Genomic DNA, 22,324 nt, shown 5'->3' with positions numbered 1-22,324 from the left:
CAAATATGGGTACTGGATATCTGCCTTTTCAACTGATGACGCTGAGTATGAGTGGTCAATGGGAATCCACGCATCTATATACACAGCTGAACTGTATGCAATTTGGCAAGCTCTTCGTTATTGCGAATTGTATACAGATTAAAATAAATTTGTAACATAATAATTGTTATAAGCGATTCACTCGAGTTCTCTAGTCAGCTTGCAAAATCCATATGCAAAACATCCATTAGTGCAGATGATATCAATGAGATCAATAACACTGAAGCATCTTGCAAACCAGGATATAGATAGAGTTCAAACGACAATTAATAGGTGGAGAGCAGTGCCAGAGCACCACTATCACTTCCTAGAAAGGACAAGACCGTTCTACATCGGTTAAGAATAGGACATACAGCAATAACACACAAGTATTTATTAACAAAAGCCAACCCCCAGTGTGTGCCAATTGTACAGTACCTACCACTGTTGAACATATTGTCTGTATACAGGGTGATTCCTATAGTACCTGCCACCGTTTGGGAGCGTATAGGGGGTGCCTAGGGGAGTATTTTGATATAGAACACTTGGGGTCGGAAATCTAAAATAAGGGCGCCAGAACCAAATTTATCTTCTGGAATTTCACGCCTGTATGTAGGCAACCCAACCGACCGACGTTTCGCGCGGAGCGATGCAGAGCGAGTTAGCGCGAGGAAGCGACATGGGAGGGAAGGAGGGAAAACGACAGTCAAAAGCAATAACGTTTACAAGTGTTCAACGTGGCCACCGTTGTTCTCAATGCACTTCCTACATCTAGCCAACTATTATTATACTATTGCCATAGTGTTTATTCACTTGATACGCGTCGTTGCAGACGGGATTTCGTGGGTTTAAACAAAATTCTGATCAAGTGTCAGCCACACATCGCCGCCTGAGATCGCTCCGTGTGCACCGCCGGCCGGTTGGGTTGCCTACCTACAGGCGCGAAATTCCAGAAGGTAAATTTGGCTCTGGCACCCTTATTTTAGATTTCCGACCCCAAGTGTCCTATATCAAAATACTCCCCTACGCACCACCTACACGCTCCCAAACGGTGGCAGGTACTATAGGAATCACCCTGTATGTCCACTATATGCACCTTTACGTCAAATGTACTCGATCTTTGGTAACTTACCTGATAATATAAAAAACAAAGAAAACATAAGTAATCTTCTACAGTACCTATATAGGTGTAGGTATAAAGGCTGCGAATCTCCTTGAGAAGCTGTAAAAATGACTATAGGTGGCGCCAAAGAACTCGGCAGTTAACGCGCCATAATTCATATAAAAAAAGGAAAGTAGGTACCTATGGGTTTAGGTTCCCACCAATTTGGCGGCTGGAAATTGAATACCATTTTTGGTTCCGAAAAATCCCGGCGAACTTCATGCGAGCAGGGTGTACCGTTAAGTGGGATTCTTATAGCACTTTCAAGATTATTTTCTTAATAACTATTTTTATTTTTAGATCAAATTGACAAAATTGGCACCAAAGTTAGGGCCTCGTGCTACTAAAAGTTAACTAAACAAACATAAACGTGACATATATATAAAGATAAACACATATATAAGCATCAATACCAAACATTTTGGAAGCTGCCCGCACTCCGACTTCATTCCCAACGGCCCGCGACGCATATTCTAATGTTTGGTCGGAATAATTTCTATAGGGCGCTATAGAACCAAGTTACTTTTTATATTTTCTGGGCCTGTTGCAAATTACTCATAATAAAAACTTTTTAACGGTACTTACCTTACTTACCTTCTTCAGAATTCAATGTATCTCTATACCAAAACCCGACCATAGTAGGTACCTCTGGTGTTTTCGGAAAATCCATTTGTTAAGCATTACGACCAACTCCAAGCGAGCACTGAAAAGATTTTGAATTAATTTCTAAACTATAATTGATGTATCTACTTTCATCTTTAAAATTGTTGTATTGGTAATGCTTTTGAGATGTTTTAATAAATCCTATTTAGTTAATCAGACCAAAGCTATCTATTGCTGAAAATCTCTCACCATTCTCGGCTTTTCGTGTTAACGGTACCGGACAAACCGGCAAGATCGGTCGCGCGATCGAATGGTCAATGGACCAGAGACAGCTTTCTGTCTATACGCCTACTGAAGTTCTAAACACAACTGTACTGTTTGGCAGTAGGTACTAAAAATTTTTGGAATATCTTAAATATTGCACAAAAATATATTGTAGAAGTTTGTAGGTAGACTTCGGAGGACAGCAATGTAAGTTCTCTCAAGGAAAACTTGTAGAAATAAGCTTGCTATAGTGCTGTGCTTGTGCTGTACTGTTCATCCAAGAAGTTCTATTTTCGTTCAACCAACTCTAGCCCTCCTCCCCCCACTTTTGTCTATTACACTTATTCTTAAGGTGTACCTTCGTACATATTTATTTGAAGTATTTTTGATTCTCTCGTGAGGTTGATCGTGACCCTCTATAGAACCGGATGTTCCAACAACGGTAGAGGTACAAAGGAACCAAATTTTGGTAACGGTTTGAATGTTGATGCCAGCAGCATTATAAGATCTTTGTCAAAGGATCATACAGGCTCATCTGCGAACGAGATTTGGGGATGAACAAAATATCCGGGATATATGGATTCCCAGTTTTCTTACATAGGTACCATAACAGAAACGAAACGAAAATATGGTTAAGCAGTTTTAATCAAAAATTACCTACCACTGGCAATGAAACCTACAGGGGTCAGGGTGTATCACTAGAGGATCCTCCATAGAAACAAGAATCGATGCAGTGGTCCAAGTGGGGGGTGCATTAAGAATCATCACCACAAACAAAAAGCGAAAATGAGAGGGTTCAGCGGGAAAATTGATGACGACGGTTTTCTGAGATTGCATTGAAAATTGAAAAATATGATCGTGCCACAAGTAACGACTAACGAGTAACTAATCACATTGAATAAGTGTACTTATTCAATGCTAATAATAATATTCTTTATCACAGTACTTTACCGTGGGGGTATAGGCAACACAATGTACTTCTAAATGTAAGCGTACGTCACAAATCAGTGGGTACGTATACCACATACATGTCAGTGCAAAGGTCAGTTTTTCAAATTCTTAATTCTTTTATTGCTGTCTGCACAGCCAAATTTATCATAAAATTAAATAAGCATTACATTTACAGCTTAAAATCCATAGCAACCATTTTCCTAAATCCTAATACTTAATCGTTGCCATGAATTTTAAGCTAAACTTATTCGTTTTAAATGAAATGCCTCACTTTTACGGTGTAAAAGCCTAAAAGGCTACTAGTTTTCTCAACCAATAGTCAAAAAACCACATCCACATAGAGAGTTCTTATAAATACCTACATAAAGTCTGCCTAACACTGGAAAATGGCCTAAAAGACCATTAGTTAAGTACCTACCTAGGTATATCATTCTAAAAAAAAAACTATTAAATCGTAAAAATATTTGCTGTGGACGACAATATATTTGTAATACCTCGGAGAAAAATTGCATAACTCAAAATTTGTCAAATGTTAGTATTTTACAGATACCAGTACCTATACCTAGTTCTGTCTCCTGTTTTTAATGCAGTATTCAACCCTAAAGGTAATCGTTTTAATGCGAAAAGATTAAAATGTGATGAATTTTGATACAAAGCTATATTCAGTTTACATAATATGGTCTTACTAACTTACTTTGGGATCGAATCACTTGATACAGTATTCCAGTGCCCTTCACCAAAACGATTTTGGAGCAGGTTAAGTCCTTATTATTCAGTGTGTCTTGCGATGAAAGCAGACTGTCTAAGTATATATCCAATAGACACCTCCGACTATTCATTGCCAATAAGGAGAATTTATCTTAAATACCTACTTAAAAGTTGGTGACACTTCCGGTTATAACTCCATATCGTGGAAATTAATAGGTACTTTGGGAACACATTGCAACATATTTGTAACTTAGCACTTGAAAGGCTTTATTTAAATTTCAATACCGTTAATTGACTTTTTTGGTTGTTACAGAAGAAATCCTACCGGAAGTGGGTAACTACTACCACGTGCAATGAAAATATACAATGACAAATATGAGTTCAAAAAAGCATTGCTTTAGATATGTAGGGCGTTTGTGATCCTCGCTATACCGACACTAGGGTAAGGACAGCAGAAAGCGACGCTGCAAATAAACAGGAAACAAGGAGGAGAGAAAAATACAGTTGATCATTTCGGACTGTCAGGGTAAGAACATCCAAAGAAGGGGGGGGGGTGTCTACTCTAGCAAAAACACTGTCAAAAACGCGTCAATTAATTTCTGTGCGAAGATCCGTTCCTGATTACGTTTTTTTCAATAATTGTATACCTAGGGTATTTCCTTCGGCTAAATGTAATTTTAGGCATATTCCCATAACAATTTAGACTTTTCGTTTCTGTCGTTTGCTTGTCGAGTGCTAATTAAAAATGCAAAAATAGAGCGTTAATGGGAAACGTCGACGAACAAAGGATGCATTACGGTGACATTTCTTTAAAATTGGGCCTGATACCATTGAATTTATATAGATTCAATGCTGATACCATTACAGTGTGCAAATCTCTTTTTAACACTCTGCAAATAACACACATTTGTTAAAACTGCCCCACAAAAGAAACAATATGTAGCAATTATTGAATACGACACAAAAAACTCTTTGTAATTTGTAAAAGCTTTACAAAACAATGAGTTCGAGATCATTTTAAAAGATTTTGTCGGGAAATTTCTCCTTTTTCTTCAGAAAACTGCGAGAAGTTATTTGAGGACTCACGGATTTACAACAGTTAGTTATGTACGCGAATGCGAAGAAAACAACACATCTACCCTTAAAATGTACTACCAAAGATTGGGTTTGTAGTGAAATATTTAACATGGAGTTCAATCTCTCTTTTAAAATTAGTATACATTTTTGATTTGTTTTTGTATGCAATATTAACTCCACGTTTAAGAAAAATAATTTAACATTTTTGTATATAGTTTTGAATAAATTTCAATATGGGCGTTATGTAAAGTAAGATATAGGTCAGCAATATAACCAAAAAATACATGAAGAATTATAAAAACCCTGAAATAAAATCGATTAAAAAATAAACAAAAAAGTAAAATTGTGATTTAATTTAGTTCAGACACAGAAACTGTAAGTACATAATTTATTTGCCTTTATTTACCCCTTTACCATCTAGGAGTGTTTGTTTATCCAATCTATCATAACCTGTTATTGACGTAAACGTACCATTGTATATTTTTTTAATAATCTTCATGTGTCGTATTAATACAAATATAGATCTAAAGGAGATAATCTAAAGAAAATGTAATATTATCTTCACTTAAACACACTACTTCTTAACTTTGGTCTATTTTAGTCATATGAAGTGCCTCATTCACGTATGACAACCATATGTCTCTTAATCACACCTGTCTTGAATAACATCGTGCACTGTTTTAACTCATTCACATTTTTCTAATGTCTAATGCTTTAATTATCTACTCATATCCGTTAACTTACCATCAGTAAGTTCTACCGATAGCGTGCAAGCGGTGCAAGACGGTTTTCGTTTTAAATTTAGATCTATATGGAGAAATTTAGTACCACTGCGACTTTCTAAAGTATCTCAAAAGTACGGGAGATCCTTCATATCTTTATAAATATCCATTTTATGAACACCAAATAAATTTGGGAAGAATGATTCTGTATTTCAACAATGCTCAGTAATCTCGCCAGGCCAGGCATGACCGTTTTAATACTCTAGTAACTAGTTGATGAAAGAATTGAATTTACATTTTTTTAACGACAAGAAAATACCTATTTGTTGCATGTGAAAAATTAAACCAACATTTAATTATTTTACTGAAAATAAATACTGAACAGTAAACTGTAATGCTTCATTCATAACTTGATATTAGTCGTTCAAATGCATTGAATCCCATGAATCAATCAATCATTTATTTCCATAAATACCAAATGTGACTCTGACATGACAAAATGTAGGTAAATAAAATAAAAATGGAGAACATAAAATACAAAATATAAACAGACACACAGTTTTCAGTAAATATACATAATATATTCAATAAAATTGTGATTAAAGTCACATACTAAAGAAAAGAGGTGGTTTAAAGAGTAAGAACAATATGTTTTAAAATATGTTTCTTTAGCGCATTTTGAAATCTCTAATGGGCAATCCGATTTTTTGGCATCTCCGTTAGTTATAAGCCGAGTTACATGACATTTCGAATGTAGACACCTCGAATAAAAGTAAAACTAATGCCGAATCAAAAAATTTAAATTGCGCATGTACAATTCAATTTTTTGACGTTTCCGTTGGACATGAACCGAATTACATGAAATGTTGTAAAAATTGTTTTGCGCATACGCGATCCGATTTTTTGACATGTCCGTTAGTTATGAACCGAATTACATGAAATTTTGTACGTAGATACTGCGAATAAAAGTAAAACTAATTCCGTATCAAAAAAATTTGTTAGCGCATGCGTAATCTGAAATTTATTATTTGTTACAATATTTTTTAAATGAAATTTTGAATGTAGGCACCTTAAGTAAAAGTAAAATTAATGCCGATTTAAATAATTTGTTTTACAAGCTATGATGTATGTGTCACGATTTTGAGGATCGTTCGGTATTCAGTGGTATCGTATTTTTTAAACCACCCCTTTGTTAATATCCCCGGTATTATGTTGTGAAGCACCATTTTGCTCAAAAAACACGTTAGCATGCGTACTGTGTCAGTTCTTCATCACAATGTCAAATTTACAATTAACGTTAGTCATGTAAGCATTAAAAATGTTTCAAAAACTGCGCCAATGTAAATAAATCGCTTTTGTTGATAATGACACCCGGCTTGGACAGAGAAAATAAATTAAACGGACTTATAATTTTTCAGTATGTGGAAATGATGTGTAATTTATGATGCTTAGCTTTATGCTTTTATAATCGCTCTGCAAATGCAATATTTGTTACCTTACCAAACTTTCGCGGGGGATTAATAATAGCTATACTCGAAGACAATGCCAAAATTCATAATCTGGGACTGATTTTCTTGTTACTGAGCTTTATGCCAATTAGTAAAATCGAACATTTCTTAATTTCACTTTTAACTATGTGATATAGAATTTAGTTTATGCGCATAAATCAGAGGTAATTATAAAAATTCCTATTGTAATTCAATTTGTGGTCGAAACTACACAAAGAAACTAATTTTCCGCCTCAGTATTTATAAACAGATGCAAACCTATACAAACACTAGTTTGATTTTATTAATCTGCAAAGCTATGTAAACTAATCATTGTATTCGTTTTACTTCCATTTCGATTCGGTTCAATGAAGGATGTTTTCAACATACTTAAAAAACGTTTTAAAATCGATTAATCGTCTGTACATCCTACTAAATTGGGGGAGCGCAAAAGTCTACACAAAGCATGAAACCATACTTGGATATGTTCGTGCAAAAAGACTATAAATAAATATTTTTTGCTTGAAAATTAATTATAACAGTTCTTTTATGCTAACTTTTATAATAGTTTTAATTGTCCTGATTTCTGTGTATCATTTGAAACGTGTACAGATACGAAAGAAATGGGTTTGGGAAGTAGATTTAACAGTTAATGCACTTATTCGTTTCATATTGTGCCTTTCACCGCGCATAAAAGCTAATAATCTGCTAATGAAATCTTTACCGGAACATATGACCGATGTATATAATGTAGATGTAGCTAACCGCGCAATTGAGACTACTTGCAAAATATTGGAATCTACATATTAAATTAGTGAATAATAATCAACATTTACATTATAATCTTTTATGAACGCCGCTACTCACTATATACAGTACCTAGTATGTTCGCTTTGCATATTTTGCGAAAAAACCTTGCCAGAAACTATTTTTTGTGTTTTTCTATTGTATGTGACACGCCACTGCACATACCATAACCACACTTTATATTGTTTTGTTCCATTTTACACCCATACAACCTCATCCACCGTAACATACACTTCATGTTCATAGACTCTTTATTTTATGTCTTATGATGCAAGGCCTGATGATGGCAATTGGCAATGGGGGTTTACAGTATAGTTGAATTCCGCAGTTCTAATTTAATACGCGTCTACCTGAAACCATAAAACATTCTTTTGGACAGTAAAAGTTTATTTAAAAATAGAGGCTGATTAGCAAAAAAATAATGAACATGTGCGGTTTTAAAAGTTTATTCAAAACGATATGATTGTGGCGCGCTCTGTGACGTAATAAGCCCGACCAATCAGCTCCTAGAACCATTCAGATGACATAACGACTTGGCAATATTGCAGGAGAATGGCATTTATAACTTGCGTCATCTGTCACAGGCACTTGTCACTTTCGTGCTATAGATGCAGTTAAACATCCCTCTCAAAACGTCAAATGTGACAAACGTCAGGCCCTCGCGTAAGGTTGCCAGCTCACTTCTACGTGATTGGTTGTAGGTTTGTGACATTTAATAATAATAATAATAATAATAATAAGCCATTTATTGGACATACTTCCACCTCAATAAATATAATTACAAAACAAGAAAACAATTTTAAAAAAAAAGAAGAAAAGGAGTGTCCAAAGGGACGAAGTTCAGTCTTGCCAAAATTAGGCGACTGTTCTACCACTTAATCCCAGTCTGAAGCGTTTCAAATTCGGACTAAAAACACAGCTTTTCAACAATTTATTTTGGGTTTATTTTACTCGCAAATAAAAATTGAGGACACACGGGTCTTTTTATTTTTAATGTACTTTGTGGATCAGAAATAAAAATGAGGACGGGATGACCCCATTCTAGCCGAAATCGATAGCCATAAAGAAAAATAATATAAACGTTATCACTAATATTACTAATTATTAAAAAAAAATTGATTATGATTGCTCATTACACATTCGTTTTAAATTAATGAGCATTTAAGATTAATTTTTTTGGCACAACTGATTGTCCTCGATCGTGCAAAAAATATTGTAAGCTAGGCGGGTGGTAAGTTCTTCTATAGGTCTTGAGCAATTGCAACGCCTCGACAAGCTTCGGTCCTCCAAACCTTGCCCTTAACCGAATAAGCTTCACTTACCACTATTGTAGCTTAATATACTTACTGTTTTGCTTTGAATTTCGATTCTTTCATACTTAGATTAGGTATATTATACATAAAAAGTGTTCCCTTCTCCTACTAGAAATTTTAAAAATTCAAGATAGGAAAACAAAAACAAAAAAAGCATTCATACCATTATCAAAGGTTGACCCTCGTATTCAAATCTTAAACCAGCTCTAATCTTTAAAATATATGCACCTATGGACAATTGTACACTGTGCAACAAATCTGCACTTTTCCGCATACCATATCACATAAATTAATTCCCTAATGTTACAAGTACATTTCTAGACATCCTTGTAATACTTACAATTACCCATGCTTTTTTTATATTTACGATCTTCAAGTGAGAAAGTGTATATTAGCTACAATTAGCAATTGCATTCAACAATTTAAGCTCGTCCTCACAAGCGTAATGACTATAATATGTAATTAACAAAAATTGCAGGTTTAGATGTTTAATGCACTAAAAATTGTAATTAGTAAAAAAACTTGTACGACATTGATTGTGCACGTTATGCTCTGAAAATTGCCTCTTACGTAGTTGGTGACTTGATTAGCTTAAGTGGTTATTAAATTAATATTTTAGGAAATTAGTTTATTGCTTACTGAGAAGATTTACGAATTATGGACTTTTATAGCTAACCGTTAAAAGAACTTTCAAATTAATGTTTATGTCGAAGCAAAACTGGGTTACGTGATTATGACAGTGCGAATCGGCGACATTCCTCCTTTAAAATTTTTTTGCTTTGCGTGCTCAGTTTATTAAGTAATCTGAACAAACAGAACAATATTAGGAACTCTTCCACGTTATGTAAAAAAGAATGCAAAGGTACGCAGGACATTTCAAAACGAACCACCGATTGTGATTTGTAATTTTGGTAAAAAATCAAGAGTTGTAAAAACGCATTTACATTTATTGGGCTATCCTGTTCAAACTTTGCATACGTGAAGGTATTTAAAGTCAGCGTGATACATTAACAATCCTCGAGATTATTTATAATTTTCTATTCCTGTCTGTCTGTCCGCATGGACGATAACTTTGTTTAGAAACGTCTGATCGCTCTGGCAAATTGGTACACGTCATGTTCTCAAGCATATTTAAGAAAGGTAGTAAATAAGAAGCTTATTGCTTTTTTAAAACGTCAAAATGACAACTGTGTTCTGGAGTGAGTATTGGACAGGAGTACACATTGTTATCAACTTTCGTCAAAATGTTTCCTGCTAAAAAAAATGTTTCAAGAATCTGCCGCCCTAAAAATCTGGCGCCCTTGGCAACTGCCCTTAGTGCCCCCCTAAATCCGCCACTGGTGTAGGCGAGGTAAAAAAATACTCGTACGTACAAATTATGTCGAATGCGATTTACCGGTAAACAATTGATTCATGTCTTCCTTGACAAAGGCGCGCGTAGTATATATTTTAATAAGATTTTGACAATTTGAGGGATGGAAGCAAGAAATTGGAATTGGCTGGAGTAGGTAACCGCAAAAAAACGCAGAAGTAACGAAAAATCAACGCAGGGATTGTATGATAAGTCCTGATTGAGAGAAACTTAGGGAAGTATAAATGAACTGAAGGTACCAAACTGAGCAGGAATTATTGAAAGGACGGCATTAGGAGCGCGGAAGGATGAAGGGAACAAAACTAAGAACTAAGTGTATAATTGAAAAAGAAACAATTGTGTGAAGAAGAATTTATTGAATTAAGAAATAGAGAAATTAACGGAAAGGAACTGAAACGCGATGAAAATGGAACATTTGAAAAATGATTACAAAATTTCAAAAAATGAAGAACTGGTTTGGAAGAAACAATGGTGGGTAAGAGAACTTAAATGTAAGAAACATTGATTGAGAGGACATTGAATGATGTCAGTTCAGTATTTTTTTTTAATGAATCTCAGATGTCAAATTCATCAAAACCAGATTTTTTTGCTTGCTCCTGTTGGCTGTTTAGGGCGTGCGATGCTTGTGGTGCAGGAATTAAATCTATACGGGTTATAATCGAAAAGGACACATTCAAAAACTTTGGTTAAGACAATATGAATGGCCGACAAAGAAATTTTGGGGATGTAACGCCCAAAAAGACCCCATTCGCCCAATTTTTGTCACATATTTGTTTGTTACACCCTGTAAACAAATAGTTTGGGTACGAAATAAGGCGAGAGCTTCGAAGACACGAATCGCGCTCCTGCACCATTTTGTAACTTGTACTTCAATTGACTCGGTACCCAGCCTCCTCCCCCTCGCACTGTGTGCTAAAAACTACTTGTAAAGGGGGTGTTGGGGGCTAAAAATCTATACTTAGTCCATCTCAACATTGAGATATCCATGTGCACTAAAGTATCCCAAAGATTGGAAGGAATCTGAAAGGCCAAAAAAAACGGGAAAAAACCCGAATAGTCTACAGAAACTAAAGAATCTCAAGATAAACGAAAGATAAGAATCTGAAAGTATAAGAAAAATTGAAAGGACCCTAAAATCTTAGATTTCCAGTAACTGAAGGTTTGGGAGTATCTGAAGCATCCGAAGTGAAAACTCGGGGAATCTTAACTAAACGATCGGAAGAAAGACCATATCACCAGGTCCTTATCCAAAATCATTGTAAATTCCTATCTACCTGTAAAATTACTAATCTACAACTAATGTGTTATTGTTCTGTTTCATCTTTGCACCCAAATACCTACTTTTGAAGATGTTTAGAGCACCTGCCGCCGCATTTCTAGAGGATTCAATTATACTTTGTTTTTTAAATCAAAATTCGCGTTTACATTAAGATTGCTCTATTAGAAATTTGGAAGTGTTGTAATTTTTTGTAGTACATTGGGTAGGTACTTTTGTGTAATGCGATTTTGTTCTCAAGGACCATAAGCCACTTTATAAAATGCACAAAAAAGTATATCCTCTTTGTCTTTCATACATTATAAATCTTATATAAAGGCTTTCATTTGCACAACGATTCGTCTACTGTGAGTGCTGTAATTTTTGTTGTTCGTCGAATATTTTGTTTCCTTGTTTGAGTTTATTCACTACACGAGCCACCCTTTTAGTAGCCCCAACAGTTTCAAAAATTATAATTTTTTTTCTAATTATAATTTGTTTGCAGTTATGTTGAGTCAGGTAGATTTGTATTTCGTATTTCTTAAACGAACTATTAAAACAATTAATCATATAGTTTCCAGGGGGGCAAGACCACGTTCCAGGTGGGGATGAACTCCGTCTGTCCACTCCCTGACGTATAGGTATAATGCTCTAAAGTTGCCAGGAAAACTAAAAAAATTAAACACTTTTATCGTTCGGGCTCTGAATGCCTGATTTGTGTGGACAGTAATATTTGTAAATAACTCAACTTTATAGTGTACTACACATTTAATTTATTTAATTTATAAAAAAAGTAAAATTTAGCCAACAATTTGAAACAATCCAGTTTATATTGTTGGCTAAATTTGACCTTTTTTTATAAATTAAATTAATTAAATGTGTAGGTCGTATAGGTACAATAAAGTTGAATAAACAGCAAATATTACTGTCCACAGACTTGCCATGTCTAGTCCTAGTGAACAGTGCTAGATGATCTATTTTCGAAATAGACTTTATGGACTAGCATTATGTGAGATAAATGTCACCATTTTGCTCCAGGCGAAAGATATCACATAAATTGCGACTTTATACCCTCACAGCATCATGGAGTCTGTAAAATATCCCATTAAGAACGGAGATGCATAAACTCGTTAGAGGTTTGATGACCATGAACTATATAAACGTCACATCAAAAGATCCTACATTATTACTCTTTTACTTTTTTCTAAACAAATCGCGTAAATAAGGGAAAATGGGAAAATTGCGATCACAGAAATAAATATTGCTGTCTACTAATTTTAAATTATTCTCAACGCAGAGAATGCACACAACGCCTGTCGCGTGACTTGAATAGCTTTTTATAATGAATTGAAGTGCATAATTCGGCAGTCATTTGGGCAGGGTTAACTTACATGGAAGTTAATGATGTATCCTGTGCTTTATGAAGGGATGCTTTAAATGTTTATTTTTAAGTTTAAGAATTTAGACAGGCAGACTTATAATTTAAACATAATGGTAGGAGGATTGATGGCATTTGTGCAGCCGATTCTATAAACATTTTGCAAGTTCGTTCAACTATAACTTTTTAGTATGGAGGTAATTTTGGTTTTAAATTGAATGGATTATAAACAAAGAAAGTAGTCGCCACTATGGGAAGCAAAAAATTTAAGCAGCTACCGGATGCTCGATGGGACAGAACTATTTTTAGCCAACATTGTCATTGTGCTACTGAAATTTTTTATAACAAAATTGCCGTGGCGAAAATAATACAGTTACTACCAAAAAATTCCGATAAATCACAATTTTAAATTTAACTACTTATTAAGGGGTATATCATCTAAAAAAAGGTACCGAAAATTTAATTAAGAGATGAACTGAAGTATACATGAATCTAAAAATGTAATGTAATACTGAAAAGAGGGGGGCACGTTTTACTTCAAGCATGGTTTCCTATTCGTAACTTGTCAGTGTGCATCGAGATCGGAAAAATAGCAGTAGCAAGACTAGTTACAATTACTTAAGCAGTCAATATGAGAGAAATTGTACATCTTCAAGCCGGTCAATGCGGAAATCAAGTTGGTGCCAAGGTAAGATTTTTCATATTGCTAATTTTGTGTCAGAAGATTTTGACGTTTTGAGCAAGTTATTTTAACGGATTTGTGTTAGGCCCAAGGGTTATTAACTGAAACTAAACAAAACACTCGCTTATCAGTTCTTATCGTGATCATAAAAGAACCGTTTTCGTATTTGAACTTTGCTGAAACAGTCAACCGCCAACTAATCTAACGAAAAGTTGTTCGAAAATCAAGGATTTGCACACAATTATTATTATTTAAGTATAGCGAAACCTTCAGAGCAAAAAAGTGGACGGTCAAAAATTACAAGTTCACGGTCTAGCGATTACCTACTGCAAGCATTTACATGTACTATGAAAAATGAAACGTTTTAGATTAGCTACCAGACACTTTACTTAAAACGAGGGTCTTCTTTAATCTTCTCCATACAAACGGAAATTCTTCGTCAAACCAAACTAATGCCGTACGTAATCTATTTTAGAACACTTCAAGGGGCAATTCTAAATATTTAAAAGCAGACGAAATGCATTTGTGCACGACTCTATATTTATCTAGACTCGACCAAAAGACATTTCTTCTAGACCTTTTTTTAAGTGTTACTGACAATTTCTTGGCAACGAATAAGGTTTATTCAACTTCAACTTTTTCTAAAATTATAATCAAGCTTTATAAGCGCAAATTTGCGATCTGTAATCAGGTAGCAGAAAATTAATCCTGGAATAATTCGAGCGCATCTTTTGGTTTACTTATAAAAATTAAAAAGAATATCTCGCGAGAGCTTAATCGATACATACCATGCTGTGCATTGAACTGAAGTATTTTATCCAAATTTTTTTATGGACGGCTAATGCTCAGTAGATTCATTTTACTGTGGCAGTTCTTATACATAAAACATATTGATTTTACCAAAGAAATTAGATCCGCGAAAGAGACGTGATACATTTCAGAAATGCAGATACCGCTGGGAATATTTCTTGTCGCTTAATTTTTGCAAACTAATTTAGGACAATTGCCTTAGTGATGTCATGTCGTTCTCAAGTTTTTAAGAAAATACTTCGGGCCTTTTAAGAATTAATATAATTTACTCGACGTGTGTCATTTTGTTTTGTAAATTGAGTCATGTGTACTTAATGCCGCTCACTTACTCATTATTGCAAGCGCCGTGACTTCCTATCGAACTTGACGATAATGAGTAATTGTAATATAGGTACAATTAATAATAAACATGCCTATTAGCGTGCTGTGATACGTGTACAATTGTACACTTAGGTAGTGTGGATCATGAATCGTTTTATCGCACTCTGATTAACGTTGGTAATTTTCATAATCACTGGGTGATTAGAAAATGAAAACTCAATTTGAAATGTAAATCCCTGTGAGTTAACTGTGCTTCTTAACGTACCTACATTGAAATTACAATTACAATTTCTTCTCGGAAATTCTCTTTTTATTTTGGACTTGGTACCCACCGAAGTCTTGAAGATTTGTGACATACCTACTTAAAGCACTGCGAGATTTTCGTTGATTTTATTCGTAGTGAGTGACAACCTTGCTTTGTCAATTATATTCAATTTAATTCTGTACTTAATCAAACCCTTTGTCAAAATTATTGCTGGTTGATTGAATCCGTTTCCCCTTCAAATTAATCAAATTTTTCACCTGAAACTCGTAGTTCCTATTGAATAACGAACTATTTCAGATTCAGAAGAAATTCAAAACGAATTAATAAATTAGTGGCGAAATAAATAAATTGTTTCTAATTTCGACCATATGTATGAATAGTTGATAATAAAAAATACTGCATTAGATCAGGATGACCCGACCCTAAAAAAATTTTCATACAATAAGTACGGAGATTTAACAATATGAGATTTCCACATTTACCATGGTTATAGTTAAGCCTTTTGTATACTTCCATTTTTACGGATCAATAACTCGTAGGCGCGAATAATGCATTATTAATTTTTTTTTAAATCGTTTCAAAATTGAACGTGTTCAATTCAAGGGCCAACTGCCATCGTGCTTTGATACCTGTGCTATTTTTAACCAATATTTTAGCTTAATATTATACATAATAATAATAATTGATTTAATGATTAATCATTGATTTATTTCTCATCATTGGAAAACAAAATAGAAGCTTGAAATCATCTCAACTTCATTGTATTTACTAATGGGGTTGAGCACCACTCAATTTCTATCTTAACTCTCCCCGTATGAAATTGAGAAGATGCGAGGCTAATACTAATACAAAACCAAAAGAAATACTGGTTCATTCCCAAATACCAAATCAAAAATAAAAACTGTCTCCACAATTGGATAGCCTATCACACAAATACAAAATATTCCCCCAAATATTCAAAATTATAACTTACGTTACTCACAACTCTTATTAAATTCACTGTACAATTAGAATTCCCCCGATCCTGTAACAAAGAGACATTCACGCACCTCACTCAGTGGGATCGTGGCTAACTAATTACAGTCTGAAGGGCATATACATATCACTTGTGGCCGTAAATCCAAGATCGAAAACATCTGCACTCGGTGTAGCAATCAGAAGATCACAGAAAACAACAAGGCAATACAAATTTATCCCTTTAAGAAGTATTTAATGATACGCTTTATAATACGCAGATGTGAAGGAAGTTGTCCCAAAAGGAGGGGAGAACCCGGACTTTAATATCTTCGTCGTGACTCAGTGACCTATTTCTGCAATCCACAGTAAAATGGCCGTTTGCTATCAGCGTGAGCTTCACCCAAGGTTGCAATACTTACACGTTGAACAGAATCGTATGTAGCGTAACGCGTATCCGGAACTTGAACTTGAACCCTAAAAGAAATCAAAGGTAACCCTTCTTTTTTGATAACTTGCCTTTTAAACAAGAGGGCTACTCATTGATGAAGCAACAATTGTCAATGGAAATTGCAGTACAACAAATTACAGCCGAAACCTACAGAAAGTACACTCTAAATCAACGAAATGCAAATGGCGGTACTTAGGATAAAAATGAAAAAACGCAAATGTATATCCTAATTACTACTTACTACTAATTGCTTCGGAATTGCCAAAGTATGAATCGAATCACCAGAGATCAATATATTCGGAAGATGGCAATTAGAATTCCATGCGTTCTACCTTACGCTTTCAGCTGTTTGTTTAATTGATGTGCACGTCGATATCAGGTGAATATTTCAAGTAAAATCACCGGAAGGACTTTTAACAAAGTTTTGAAAGAAGTCTTAACGAAGATTATGTGTGTAACTCTCCATTGCTAATTTATTATAAACGGTTTATTTATTGAAAACTTTGACATATGCGTGTGATTTATTTATTATCCCCATCTTGTTCTGGGCCTCAACAGGCTTGCGCCCAATTACAGACTGAGCCGCATAATGCTTTTTAGAGGTGCCTCTGCAGAAGGTCTTAAGTTGTTCTTTACTACTCCGGTATTTACCTTACAAATTAGGAAAACTGCAGGAAAACCTAATACGGAGGTTCTACTCTAAAATGTCGAGCAAGTAGCAAGACTATCTTTTACATTGCCTAACGTACGTGCAATACTTTATAAGGGATTGATGTAGTATTTAATTTCATCCCAGTCAATTCCATTGAAAATTATTAGTCTCCAATTCCATTACTTATACTTTGTATAAAATTGTAATTTCTTAATACTTCGATAAGCAAGTTAAGAAGGATTCGCGGAATTTGGATAAAATGATAATGGCACCACAAACACGTTTTATTTGCATTCCCCTTCTGCACTCGCAACCACGAAATGGAATTCCTTGAAGAACGAATTATCCCAGAACAAATAAGTGTCACTTTTAAGTTTTATATACCGAAGCAAAGGAAAAGTTTATCCATCACTAAATTTTCAGGTCTTCCTAATTGTCTTTTAACTACACTGTGACTTTATAGAGAATGTAATTTTTTAACTTTTGTTTTCACAAATGTTTCACTTCTTATAGTTATCTACTTCTTGTAGTTATCCAAACGCTTGGAATGCCTTGTATACTCACAAATGTTTGTTAAATGACAGTTTAGCGTTAATTTTAGCAAAAGTAACGACGAACGGACGGGTAACAAAAGTTAGGGATAATGATTAAGAACAATTAAAATCAAATTAGACCTTATTTCGCCAATACAATTTAAAAATCCGTTATATATGTTCCAATCCCGTATTTAGCACGCAACAGTAGTAGGGGTTAACGATGGGTTCAAATATACACAAAGAAATCGTTGTGTTTACAATCTGCGGTTTTATTAGGAAATGGTGGTAAAAAAAGGTCATGCCAAATTGTTAACCGAAATCAATTAATATCTGTTTTTTTATTGGATGGTTTTTAATTAATTACGATAATGAGGGCTTTGTTATATTCAAGAATTTCGTACATAAATTCTCCCAGCTGTATAATTACTATATTTGCTCAATTATACAGTGAATCATCCTCGTGGCCTTTACGGCTGAAAACCACTCTATTTTGTACTAATCCATTTAGGTATATTTCGCACAATCTCGTATTCTGAGTGAAGGTTGTACTAGATATTCTTATTTATTGATACTTCGCTTAATATAAAAATGTCGTTATAAACAATTATCAGTTTCCACTTCCCTTGCTGATATATTAAAAAAATAAGACTCAAAGACATTATCTAATGAACGTTACATATCTAAATATTTAAATTTTCGTTTCAGTTTTGGGAAGTAATCTCCGAGGAACATGGAATCGATCCCAGCGGTATCTACATTGGCGATAGCGATTTACAGCTAGAAAGGATTAACGTCTATTACAACGAAGCCACAGGTTTGTATAGTGGTTAACGATTTTATATAATTTATATACAATTTGCGATTCGTAGAATGACGTGACTCAACTTCTTATCAAAAGTGTTTACTAAAATTAATCATATCCGCTAATTGTTGTAGCCGCCAGGCGATTCCATACTATTTGAATGTGAACGTATTATAAATTGAGGCAAAGAAAGAATACAGATGAGTTTAATTTGCTTTTTGTCCGATTATATCCAATTACAATGCTGTACTTGAAAGATGTGACGTTAGTGAAAGATTTATGCACTGGCCATGTAATGCTTTATTTCATATACGCATTTGCCTTATGTGGTGCGTGCTTAGAGAATCTGGGATCATTGGGATCCTACCAATTGAAACATAATTAGCTTCTTCTTTGTACCCTTGAAAATATCCACAATAAAACAAACAAAATTTCAGCGTCAGAAGTAAAAAAATTACCTTTTCTGCCGCTAATGATATAAATCACTTCACACTGCACCTGTACTCGTTTTCTAAGGAGAATGTACATTTCAAAACCTTTACTACCACTATAAATAATATACAAAGAAGTATTTTCAGAAGCAAATCTAAAGTTCCAACGGAATTTAAGCGTTTACACAAAGCATGCTGTGTCAACTGGGCTTATGGTTTTTTTTGTAGAACTTCCCTCTCTGCTTCAGCATACTGGCTTTTGAGAACGTCAACTTATTTGCTTGCTTTTAACTTGTAAGAGCCGGAATTAATTATTTGTCTTTTGCAGTCGCTACACGCAACAATGGAGGAAAGTACGTACCAAGAGCAATTCTTCTCGATTTGGAACCGGGAACAATGGAAGCGGTACGATCTGGAGCGTACGGCAGATTATTTCGACCCGACAATTTTGTCTTTGGTCAATCAGGCGCCGGAAATAATTGGGCGAAAGGTCACTACACCGAAGGTGCCGAATTAGTAGACGCAGTCTTAGATGTCGTACGCAAAGAAGCAGAGAACTGCGACTGCCTGCAAGGTTTCCAACTAACTCATTCTTTAGGAGGCGGAACCGGGTCCGGAATGGGCACATTGCTTATATCAAAAATACGGGAGGAATATCCCGATCGAATAATGAACACATACTCTGTAATGCCTAGTCCCAAAGTTTCCGACACCGTTGTAGAGCCATACAATGCGACCCTCTCGGTGCACCAACTGGTTGAAAACACGGACGAAACTTACTGCATTGATAACGAAGCTTTGTACGACATCTGCTTCAGAACCCTCAAGGTGCCCAATCCTAGCTATGGAGATCTTAATCACTTAGTCTCCCTCACCATGTCAGGAGTGACCACCTGCCTTAGATTTCCCGGCCAACTTAACGCAGATCTTCGCAAGCTCGCAGTGAACATGGTCCCCTTCCCTCGCCTTCACTTCTTTATGCCGGGATTCGCGCCGCTAACATCTAGAGGTAGCCAACAGTACAGAGCGCTAACAGTTCCAGAACTAACGCAGCAAATGTTCGATGCGAAAAATATGATGGCCGCGTGCGATCCCCGGCACGGCCGATATCTAACGGTAGCGGCGGTGTTTAGGGGCCGGATGTCGATGAAAGAAGTCGACGAGCAAATGTTGGCCGTTCAGAATAAAAATAGCAGCTATTTCGTCGAGTGGATTCCCAACAACGTGAAAACGGCAGTGTGCGATATTCCCCCGACCGGTCTGAAAATGTCCTCCACCTTCATCGGCAACACCACAGCTATCCAGGAATTATTTAAACGAATCTCCGAACAGTTTGCAGCTATGTTTAGACGTAAAGCTTTCTTGCATTGGTACACCGGTGAGGGAATGGACGAAATGGAATTCACCGAAGCCGAATCCAACATGAACGATCTCGTCTCAGAATACCAACAGTACCAAGAGGCAACCGCCGATGAAGATTACGAAGCAGAAGAAGAAGTAGCCGCCGACGACTTTAACTGTTAATTTTATATTTTCTACTTACATAATTTATATTGAGAGAAGAAGCGCTAACCTTTAAATTAGGTCTTTTCGTACAGATTTCTAATATTTAGTCGTAAGTTTTAAATTTCGTTATTTATAATAGAAGACTGAATTTTGTAAGTTTTCACGGTATATAATTAAATTGCATTTATTAGTTGAAGTTAATTTTATCGATTGGAAATATAAGACTTTTAAGAAGCCTTGCAGGGAACATAAGGAAGTATAGAAGTTTGCAACGGATGAATGATACACCACTATCTAATTTACTTACACTAGACTAATTATGAGAAGCACTTAAATAGCCCACGCAATAAATAATGATACCATATGTCAAGTGTGCAAAGGAGAAATGCAGTTATTGGTCGTGTAATTAACCGCTCTTGTTTTCTTGCGAAAAATTGCAATAATCAAATAAGTTAACGATACGTTTCTAAGTAAGTGAGTGCACCGCCAAGGTATTGTAATACGAGTATTTGTTCCCTTTGTTATGGACAATCAATTATAGTATTTTATCAAAGTAAAACATTGTGCAGATACAGAACATACAGGTACATTTCACATGAGGTACTTTCTATCGAATTTTCTGTTCTGTTGTCAACGCAAAGTGTTTGTAGACTCGCCTGGTCCAGATTTTTCTCGGAATTTACAGATGCTTTTGGGAATGTACGGATTTCCCGATATTAAGGGATTCCGGTAATCATTGACCTACTTCCTGATTTCGATCATGCCAGCAATCTAAACACTGACACTGCCATTGGTAAAGATTAGTGTTAGCGCGAGACTTTCGAAAGTTTCGTCTCGTCTCGACCTGCTTCAGTCTCGTCTCGTCTCCTCTTATCTGGTTTGGTCTCGACTCTCGACATACTATCCATAAAGGTTCTAGAATCTAGAGCATATATAAAACGCAAGACCAAGAAGGCATGACAAGTAAATAATAATATATGACTCCTCACACATGGTGTAGAATTGGTTTACGTACCATACATATTTCTTAATCTTGAAATATTTTCTCCCCTCCCCATTTTACAGCAAAGTTGTAAAATTCTTTGTCTATTTAAGTAGTGCCCATTTGTAATTTTTTGGTGTGAGCAGTGGGAAATCCCAGAAATGAAAGAATTTATTATAAATTAGCATTTTAGTAAAAATAACTCGTGGCGTGAAATTATTGAAACAAAAATTCGTCCATGCAGCATACTAGAAATTTACATTTATTTAATTTTTTCGGTTTCCCGAGTGGAAAAATAATAAATGAAGACATGAACAGGGGCAGAATTTTTTAAGCTAGAAGAAACCTATTTTCAACTTTGCTCTAATTTAATTAGGGGAGAATATATTTTCAGATAAGGAAATTCGGCATTGAAATCCCTATGGTGCGTGAACAGTTTCTACACCCATGTATATCTGTTAATCACGACACATAATTTCTTCCATTATGCGTTTTTTCAGGGTTTTCCTTACCATTCGCATCTCTGCAGCTAAAAAATATTAGCTTTCAATGCTTTCATAAAATGTAACTTGTAATATAACTATGTATATAGAAAGACACAGTGAAGTCTTTGTTACTTAAATACTGCTGTTGAAGGCATCCTGGATTTAAGAAAAGTTATTGTACTTATAGGATTATATAGGAGTTAGGACCTATTGTAATTAACTTAAGATCAGTAGGTACGTAACGAGATACGGAGTTACCTACGCCTACCGTTGGCAACGAGTTACCTACCGTTGGCGACGGTTTATGCAAATAATGGGAATACGTGCTAC

General features: G+C 35.2%; 1 protein-coding gene across 1 annotated transcript; it reads left to right on the top strand.

Moving 5' to 3' along the window:
* Window positions 1–13,648: 13,648 nt before the first annotated feature.
* LOC116174355 (tubulin beta chain-like) lies at window positions 13,649–20,723 on the top strand. Its single transcript, XM_031492273.1, has 3 exons — window positions 13,649–13,805; window positions 18,494–18,602; window positions 19,350–20,723. The coding sequence occupies exons 1-3, from the start codon at window positions 13,749–13,751 to the stop codon at window positions 20,543–20,545; spliced, it is 1,362 nt and encodes a 453-aa protein (XP_031348133.1). The 5' UTR covers window positions 13,649–13,748; the 3' UTR covers window positions 20,546–20,723.
* The last annotated feature ends 1,601 nt before the right edge of the window (window positions 20,724–22,324 follow it).

Source organism: Photinus pyralis, unplaced genomic scaffold (assembly GCF_008802855.1).
Source record: "Photinus pyralis isolate 1611_PpyrPB1 unplaced genomic scaffold, Ppyr1.3 Ppyr1.4_LG1, whole genome shotgun sequence".
NCBI classification, from domain to species: domain Eukaryota; kingdom Metazoa; phylum Arthropoda; class Insecta; order Coleoptera; family Lampyridae; genus Photinus; species Photinus pyralis.
The sequence above is the reverse complement of the archived record's forward strand: the minus strand, read 5'-3'. Positions and strand labels throughout refer to the sequence as shown.

Excerpts from the sequence above, each read along its gene's own strand:
- LOC116174355 (XM_031492273.1), top strand. The coding sequence starts at position 13,749 with ATGAGAGAAATTGTACATCTTCAAGCCGGTCAATGCGGAAATCAAGTT. Across the intron at positions 13,806-18,493 it reads GAAATCAAGTTGGTGCCAAG|TTTTGGGAAGTAATCTCCGA; the intron begins GTAAGATTTTTC and ends TTTTCGTTTCAG. Across the intron at positions 18,603-19,349 it reads CTATTACAACGAAGCCACAG|TCGCTACACGCAACAATGGA; the intron begins GTTTGTATAGTG and ends TGTCTTTTGCAG.